The sequence below is a fragment of the Tauraco erythrolophus genome, unplaced genomic scaffold (assembly GCF_009769465.1).
Source record: "Tauraco erythrolophus isolate bTauEry1 unplaced genomic scaffold, bTauEry1.pri scaffold_48_arrow_ctg1, whole genome shotgun sequence".
NCBI lineage: Eukaryota > Metazoa > Chordata > Aves > Musophagiformes > Musophagidae > Tauraco > Tauraco erythrolophus.
The window spans coordinates 771,502-780,001 of record NW_028238617.1 but is presented as its reverse complement, the minus strand read 5'-3'; the positions used below and the strand labels follow the sequence as shown (position 1 = coordinate 780,001).

Below are 8,500 nucleotides of genomic sequence, written 5' to 3'. Positions count from 1 at the left end.
GCGTTAAACCCCCATTCCGGTGCCCGGGAACGGGTTAAATCCCCGCTCTGGTGCCCAAAGTGCCCCGGAAGGGGTTAACCCCCCGGGCCGGTGCCCGGTGCCCGGGCAGGCCCCGCCTCACCTCACCGCCGCTCCCCCCCGCCCCAGCGCGGAACCACTGGAGGCGCCGCCCGGGCCCCCCGCGCCGCTCCGGCAGCACCGGGGGGGGATCCCGGGGAGGGGAGGGGGCGGGGGGAGGATCCCGGGGCGGCCCAACCCCCCCGCGGCCGCGCGCGCCGGTACCGGGCCCCGCTCCGCCACTTCCGCCTTCAATCACGTGACCGGCCCCGCGCGCCGGCGCGTCAGCCAATCAGCGCTCGGCCCCGCCCCTCCCGTGACCCCCGCCCTGCGGCCCCGCCAAGATGGCGCTGTGCGGGGCCCGCGGCCGCGGCCTGCTCTGGCGCCTCGGCCCCGCCGCCGCTCTGGGCCGCGCCCGGGGGCTGCGGGAGCCGCGTCCCGCCCGGGGGGCGCCGAGGTGAGCGGGGACCGACCCCCCCCCCGCCCCAAGTGGCGGCCATCGCCCCCGGCACCGCCCGTGACAACACCCACCCCCCCCCAGGGCCTCCCGCCTCCGCCATTGCCCCGACCCCCCCAGCCAGACCCCCTCCATCCGGTAACCGGCGCTGTCCTCCCCGTGCTGCCCCCCCGCGACCGGCCATACCCCCCCCGCCCGTTCCTTACCGCCGTGCTCCCCCCCTGAGCCCCCCCCCCGCGCCAGCAGTGCCCCCCCATTACCGGCCGTGCCCCCCCGCCCTGTCCGTACCCCCTTCACCCCCCCCGGCACCCAGCGCGGCCCCCCCAGGCGCTGGGGCAGCCCCCCTGCCCCCCCCGACCCCGGTCTGACCAGCCCCCCCCCCGCCCCGGTTCTGACCAGCCCCCCCCCGCTGCCCCCCCAGGCCCCCAGCCCCGTCTCAAGCAGCCGCCCGGGGCTGCCCGTGCAGGGCGGGGAGGGGTCCCAGCACCCCGGGCCCCCCCCCCCCGCCGTTCTCAAGTGCTTTTTCTGCCCAAACCCCGACCAGAATAACCCGGGGTGGGGGGTGGGGGGGGCCTGCTTCTCCGCAGGGCCCCCGCCTGCTGCCTCTCCACCAGGGCCGGTGCCAGGGCCGCGCTGGCAGCGCTGGTGTCGCGGGCGAAGCGCCTGAGCGGGCACTACGAGCGCTTTTTGGAAAGGAGCTTCCCCCGGGTCCACCTGCTCCACGCCACCTTCGCCAGAGGTGGGTGCCGGGCGGGGGGCGATGCCACCCCGCCGGGGAGAACGGGGGGCAGCTGGGGGTGCTGCCAGGCCCTGTCCGGCGGTGCCGGAGGGGTTTGTCGGGCACGGGGGGCTGAGGGGCTCTGTGCCGGCAGGAATCCGCGCGCTCGTGCTGGAGGCCAAGGAAGTCGGAAAAATCAAATCCCAGATGTCCCGCCAGAGGCTGAGCGCGCAGCAGCTGCCGTACCGCCAGATGGAGAGGCTGCGGCAGGTGCGGCGCGGTGCCGGGGTCGCGGCGCGGTGCCAGGGCTGCGGTGCGGTGCCGGGGGTTCAGTGCAGTGCCAGGGACACAGTGCGGTGCCAAGGGCACGGTGCGGTGCCAGGGTTGCAATGTGGTGCCGGGGACACAGTGCAGTGCCAGGAGTTCGGTGCAGTGCCAGGGGCGTGGTGTGGTGCCAGGAGTTCGGTGCAATGCTGGAGACATGGTGCGGTGCCAGGAGTTCGGTGCGATGCTGGAGACATGGTGCGGTGCCAGGGCTGCAGTGCAGTGCCAGGGGCACAGTGCGGTGCCAGGAGTTCGATGTGATGCTGGAGACATGGTGCGGTGCCAGGGCTGCAGTGCAGTGCCAGGGGCACGGTGCGGTGCCAGGAGTTCGATGTGATGCTGGAGACATGGTGCGGTGCCAGGGCTGCAGTGCAGTGCCAGGGGCACAGTGCGGTGCCAGGAGTTCGGTGCGATGCTGGAGACATGGTGCGGTGCCAGGGCTGTGGTGCAGTGCCGGGGCTGCGGTGTGGTGCTGGTGCCGTGGTGCGGTGCCGGGGGCACAGTGCGGTGCCAGGGCTGCAGTGCGGTGCCAGGGGTTCGGCATGGTTCCAGGGACACGGTGCAGTGCCAGGGACACAGCGTGGTGCCAGGGGCACGGTGCATTGCTGGGGGTTCGGTGCAGTGCCAGAGCTGTGGTGCGGTGCTGGGGGCATGGTGCGGTGCTGGGGACACAGTGCAGTGCCAGGAGTTCGGTGCGGTGCTGGGGACACAGCGCGGTGCCAGGAGTTCGGTGCGGTGCTGGGGACACAGCGCGGTGCCAGGGGCGTGGTGCGGTGCCAGGAGTTCGGTGCGGTGCCGGGGGCACGGCGCGGTGCCAGGGGTTCAGCGCGGTGCCGGCGCCGTGGTGTGGTGCTGGGGGCATGGCGCAGTGCCGGGGCCGTGGTTTGGTCCCGCCGTGCCCGGCTCTGCCTCCCCGCTGCCGCCGGGGCCATTTCCTCCCTGCGGAGAGGGGCGGGGGTGGGAGAGGCCGGTTCCGGCGGGTGCGGCACGTTCCCAGCCTAAAACCGGGGCTCGGACGCGGTTAACTCGGCGGGAATCCTGCCAGTTGGGTGTCGGATCCGATTCTCTCCTCGTTCCGTCGGCAGTTCCGCAGGGACGTGATCAAGGCCCTTCCCATCGGGATTCTCGCCATCCCGCCCTTCGCCAACTTCCTGGTCATCGTCCTGATGTGAGTACCCACGGCACGCCACCACGGTCCTGGGGCTCCCCAGCGGCTGGAATTTCATGGAATGGGAGTTTTTTGGAGTTACAAATCCAACCAGACCCTCTCCCTTCCTCCCTCTACCTACCCGTAGCCGACACGCCCGGCAATCCTTTGGCAAAACCGGCTCCGTGGTGCCAGCATTCCGCCCAGCTCCGCGTTCCCAACCCGGAGAAATGATCCCCGGCACGCAGGGAACAGCCCTGGTTGTGCCGGGCTGGAGAAATTCCGTGTGCAATTCCCTCCTCACCATCTCCATAGGCTCCCAACGCCCCTCTCCCTGCCAGCTGTCCTGGAAAATCCCGGGATTTTCCAGTTCTCCCTGGCTTTTGTGTCCTCTGGGTGGGCGAGAGCTCCGTGAAACAACGCGGGGTGGGGACTCCGCGGTGTGCCGAGTGCTGGCCATGGCGGGAAGCTCCAGTTGGAGGCCGGAGTGCTCCTTCCGGAGCTCGCCACGGCCTCTGGAGGAGCGAAGCTCCTTCCATGCCGAGGTGGTTGTCCACTTGGTGGAGGAGGGAGAGCTGGGAATGTCAGCTGCCTCCTCGGATCCGCTCCATGCGTTCATGGCAGCGTTCTCCGGGAGAGGCTGCGGCGCGTGGCCTGGTCGGTCGGCTCTTCGCTGGGTGGAAAACGGACGGGGTTGGAGCACAGTTCCTCTGAGGAGCAGCTGAGGGAGCTGGGGGTGCCCATCCTGGAGAAAAGGATGCTCAGGAGAGACCTCCTCGCTCCACAGCTACCTGGAAGGAGGCTGAGTTACTTCTCCCAGTAACAAGCGGTGGGACGAGAGGAAACGTCCTCCAGTTGTTCCAGGGCGGGTTTAGGTTGGAGACTGGGACAAATTTCTTCACCCAAAGAGTTGCCAAGCGTTGGAACAGGCTGCCCAGGGACGTGGTAGAGACGCCATCCCTGGAAGCGTTCAAGAAACGTGTGGATGTAGCACTTCAGGAGATGGTTTAGTGGGATGGTGCTGTTGGGTTGGAGCTCCAAGATCATCAAGTCCAACCATTGACCCGATGGTGCTGGTGGGTTGGAGCTCCAAGATCATCCAGGCTGCCCAGGGCTGCGGTGGAGCCGCCACCCCTGGAGCTGTTCCAAAGCCGCGTGGATGCGCGGAGGGACGTGGTTTGGTGGTGGAGCTGGAACTGCTGGGTTCATCTTGGCCTCCATGACCTCAGGGGTCTTTTCCAGCCGCAGTCCTGCCATTCCCAAGCGTCCCCCTTCGGAGGAGCGAACATTTTTTGCTCCCAGGACCGAGACAAGCCGCGCCGGTGCCGGACGTTGCTCGTGCCTCTTCCAGCAGCGGAAATCTGGAAATGCGACCGGCGGTTCTCCGGCCTGACCCCCCTCTCCTCCTCTCTCCAAGGTATTTCTTCCCACGCCAGCTCCTTATCCGCCACTTCTGGACCCCACGCCAGCAGGTCGAGTTCCTGGACGCCTACGACGCCGGCCGGCGGCGCTCGTACCCGGTCGTGGTGGAGAGTCTGGCCCTGGCGGTGGCGGCGCGTTCCCTGCCGGAGCCGCAGCTCCGCCAACACCTGCAGGATCTCTGCGCCGCGGTACGTCACCGGTGCGGCCCGTCCTGCCGGTGCCGCCGGCGCCTCGGGATGCCCGCGGGAGCGGAGGTGTCGGCAGCGCGTGCCGTGGCTCTTGCAGGTGCAGCGAGGGTCCCAGCCGCGCGCGGCCGAGCTCTACGCAGTGAGAGGTTTGTTTTCGGGAGCGCCGCTGGCTCTGAACAGGCTCCAGGTGTCTCACGTGGTGAGTGCGGCGTTTGTCCGGCCGAGGGGGCCGATCCGCCTGGCTGTGCCTCAGGCCGGGTGTTGGGGGTGGAAAGAGCCAGCACCGTGTCCTGGTGCGCTCAGAGCAGCGTGGGCAGCAGGGCGAGGGGGGGGATTCCGCCCCTCTGCTCTGCTCTCCTGAGCCCCCCTGCAGTGCTGCCTTCAGCTCTGGGGGCCCCAACAGCAGAAGGACACGGAGCTGCTGGAGCGGGGCCAGAGGAGGCCACGGAGATGATCCGAGGGCTGGAGCACCTCTGTATGGAGACAGACTGGGAGAGCTGGGGCTGTTCAGCCTGGAGAAGAGAAGGCTCCGGGGAGACCTTCCAGCACCTCCCAGTACCTAAAGGGGCTACAGGAAAGCTGGAGAGGGGCTTTGGGCATTGGCATGGAGTGACAGGACACGGGGCGATGGCTTTGAACTGGAAGAGGGGAGATTTCGATGGGATCTAAGGGAGAAATTCTTCCCTCTGAGGGTGCTGAGGCACTGGCACAGGTTGCCCAGAGAAGCTGTGGCTGCCCCATCCCTGGCAGTGTGCCAGGCCAGGCTGGATGGGGCTTTGGGCAACCTGGTGTGGTGGAGGGTGTCCCTGCCCATGGCAGGGGGGCTGGAACTGGATGGTCTTGAAGGTCCCTTCCAACCCAAACCACTCCATGATTCCATGAAAACAGCCCCAGAACGAGACTGTGTGTCCGTCTGTGCCGTGGGTGCCACCCCACACCCCTGACTGTGCCCAGCCACCCGTGTCCAGCCCAGCACAGAGCCCGTGTCTCAGCACCCACTCCCCGCTCCGCGCACCGGGCCGGGCCGAGCTGGGCATGACGGGAACTGCCGGGGGCGGCTCCGGGTCACGGCGTGGGCAGGACAATTAGCCGGATAATTAATAGGGAGCAAACCACGGGCACGTCTGGAGCGGGAGCGGCTGGGTCTGACGGAAGTTGTGCCCAAACGGGTCAGACACCCGTTCCTGGAGGGTGGGGTGCCCTCCCCGCTGACCCTGCCCCTGGTGCCCCCCCAGAGAGCCCTCAGCCGGGTCCTGTTCCTGACCCCCCACCTGCCGGCCCTTTTCCTGCGGCGTCGCCTGCGGAGCCACGTCTTGGAGATCCGGCAGCTGGACCGTGCCATGCTGCGCCTGGGGCTGGCACAGCTGTCCGAGGAGGAGCTGAAGGCGGTGAGGACCCTCCGGCCGCGCGCGGAGCCTCGGCCCGGCCCTCCCGGTCGCTGCGGCGCGTTCCTCCACGGGATCGTGGCCACTCTTCTCCGGGAAGGGCTTTTCCGAGCCGGTTTTCCGTGCCGGCACCACGCCAGGGCACCGCAGTTCGCTGCCGCTCAGCCCTTCGCGCCGAGGAAGGACGACGGTGCCATCCCGGCGTTCCGTGTGACCCGGAGCGCCCGTTCCTGAACGCATCCATGGTTTTTTCCCTCCCTCCTTCTCCGCAGGCGTGTTACCTCCGAGGGCTGAACTCCACGCACCTCGGCGTGTCCGAGTGCCGAGCGTGGCTGGAGCAGTGGCTGGGGCTCTCCTGCAAGCTCCAAGGTAATGCCCAGGGGGGCATGGAGGGCGTGGGGGGCTCTCCGGTTTCTCCGGGCACAGGGAGCGTTGGTTCTGGGGAAATTTGGGGCAAACGGTGGCATTATCCCCCCTGCCCCCCCCGGGATCCCCCGTCGAGCCCCTGGGGCCTCGTCCCTGAGATGGGGACGTGGCGGAGCGCGCTGGCTCTCTCCAGGGTTGTGTCCTTGTGGAATACCCACGAGGGACAGGCTGTGCCCACGAGTCCCTGTGCCAGGAGTCCCTGTGCCAGGGTGCCCCTGTGCCGCAGAGACCTCCCGGTGCTGGATCTGAGCCCCGCGGCAGCACCGGGGGAAGCGAAATGGGAGCGGGAGGGAAGCGGGCGCCACGGAGCAGAGCGGAATGCCGCCGGCGAGAGGGGCTGGTGCCAAGGGGCCCCCACAGCTGCTGGTGCCACGCTGGCAGCTTGGCATGGGCCCGTTTGGCACGGCTGGGCTGCGGCAGCACCGCTCTCACCCCGCTCCGGTGTTTTTCCAGCTTCCGAAGTGTCGCTCCTGGCGAACAGCATGGTCCTGCTGTCCCTCAACTACCCCCGGGCCACGGAGTGACGGCCGAGCCGGCGGCTGTGCCCGCTCACCCTGGCGTCACGCGCCCGTTTGGCGACTCCCAGCCTGGTGCCACAAAAAAACCCACCAAACCCTCTCCGTCTTTCGGAGCCGGCGTTGGCAAGAGCGACTGTGCCGCTGCCATGGGGACGAAGCCGGGATTCCCTCCCACCCGCGCTGCCGGTTTGTGCCGGCTCCTCTCTCACCCGTTGCTGGTGCCGGAGCGGCTGGCGACGGCGCTGGCCAAGCCCCGGCGCTGCCGTCCCTCCGCCGCGGCCGGGCAAGGCGGCTTCACCGCTACGGCTCTTCCACCGCGTTGCTGGACGGGAGGAGCGGCGCGGGCGCTTCCCATGGCACCTCGTGGCTCCGTTCGCCTCCGGATTTGCCGCCCTGTGCCTCCCCCAGCGGGTTCCACCGCGTTTCGTTGCTCCTGGAACAGTCTGAAATACCAAAATCTCCCGGGGGGTTAAAACAAGACCCCAGATCCCCGCGCAGCCTCACCGGGACCCTCGGATAAGGTTTCCCAGGATTTTTGTTCGCCTGTGGCTGCCTCTCGGCGCGGCTCCGTGCCCGGGGAGCCGCTGGCACTGATGGAGGGAGGACGCCGGGGCTGGAACCGTGTTGGTGGGGCTGGAACTGTGCTGGTGGGGCTGGAACCGCGCCATGAGGCTGGAATCGCGCCGCCGGGGCTGGAACCGCACCGTGAGGCTGGAACCGGGGCTGGAACCGCGCCGCGGGGCTGGAACTGCACCGCCGGGGCTGGAACCGCACCGCCGGGGCTGGAACCGCACCACCGGGGCTGGAACCGGGGCTGGAACTGCACCGCCGGGGCTGGAACCGCGCCGCAGGGCTGGAACCGTGCCGCCGTGCCGCCTTCGGCAAGTTCTGCTTAATTCGAGCTCGGCGGCGGTGGCTTCGGTGGCGGCTGCGTTCACCGCGTCGCGCCGCGCCCGGCACTGCATGAGGAACGTTCGGCGAGCGAGTTCCCGCGGACGTTTTAAGTGTTTTATTAAAGCCAAAAGCGAGCGAGCGTCTCCGGTGTCTCTGCGGCGGCCCCCTCTGTGTCCCACCACCTCCTCCTCTCCCCCCAAAACCTGGAAATTTTCCTTTTTAAAGCATTTTTTGGGGGGTGAGGAGGGGTAGAACTCCCCCACCTGTGTGCCAAGCCAGCGCCGAGCTCCTCCCTCACCTCTTGGGGAGGAAAACCCTTCCCCTGCGTTGTTTTTGCAGGAATTCGGGATCCCCCACCACGAGGAATTCACCGGAGGTGGGTTCGCCCCCTCCAGGACACACACACAGCGCGAGTTTGAGCATTTATTTTATTTTTACACTTAAATATTCTCTTTAAATACAGCGTTATCACCATGAAAAGAACGGAAAAGGCCGGGGGGAGGGGGGGTGGGAATTCCAAATAAAATCGTGGAGGCCAAGCTTTGGATTCACACTGGAAAATGAAAACTAAAAAGCCACCGTAGGGGTTGGGGAGTCGCGGAGTCACTGGTTAAACTGGACGAGCAGCCGGGGGGGGGGATGCCCGGGGGTCGGTGGTGCCGCGGCTCCCGCGGCAGCTCGGTAGCACCAGAGAGGAGACGGGCGGGTCGGTTCCTTCCGCGGCACCGGAGCGAGCGCGGAACCGGCGTTAGTGTCGGCACGTTCAACCCACCCACCCCCCCCCCAAAAAAAATCAAATACGATAACAGAAGGCGGAACCGCGCTCTCATTGCACTATTAATGGTTGTAAAACCAGAATAAATCCTGGGAAAGCACCATCCTGACCAGCGCCGCAGGATTCATTCTGTCGGCTGACGGAGCCGCCGAGCTCGCCGGATGCGCCGCGTCCCAGGATGCAGGGCCG

At 67.9% G+C, this 8,500-nt stretch overlaps 1 protein-coding gene across 1 annotated transcript; it reads left to right on the top strand.

Annotated features, from left to right (window-relative positions):
- The first annotated feature begins 401 nt into the window (after positions 1-401).
- On the top strand, positions 402-6,774 carry LETMD1 (LETM1 domain containing 1). Its single transcript, XM_086630770.1, has 9 exons — positions 402-514; positions 1,102-1,253; positions 1,387-1,502; positions 2,642-2,724; positions 4,121-4,313; positions 4,411-4,512; positions 5,549-5,701; positions 5,971-6,067; positions 6,578-6,774. The coding sequence occupies exons 1-9, from the start codon at positions 402-404 to the stop codon at positions 6,646-6,648; spliced, it is 1,080 nt and encodes a 359-aa protein (XP_086486896.1). The 3' UTR covers positions 6,649-6,774.
- Positions 6,775-8,500: the final 1,726 nt, after the last annotated feature.

What these genes read in the sequence shown, in the direction of transcription:
- LETMD1 (XM_086630770.1), top strand. Translation starts at nt 402, where the DNA reads ATGGCGCTGTGCGGGGCCCGCGGCCGCGGCCTGCTCTGGCGCCTCGGC. An exon ending in CCCGCCCGGGGGGCGCCGAG is followed by an intron (nt 515 to 1,101) that starts GTGAGCGGGGAC and finishes GCTTCTCCGCAG; the next exon opens with GGCCCCCGCCTGCTGCCTCT. An exon ending in GGCTCCAGGTGTCTCACGTG is followed by an intron (nt 4,513 to 5,548) that starts GTGAGTGCGGCG and finishes GTGCCCCCCCAG; the next exon opens with AGAGCCCTCAGCCGGGTCCT.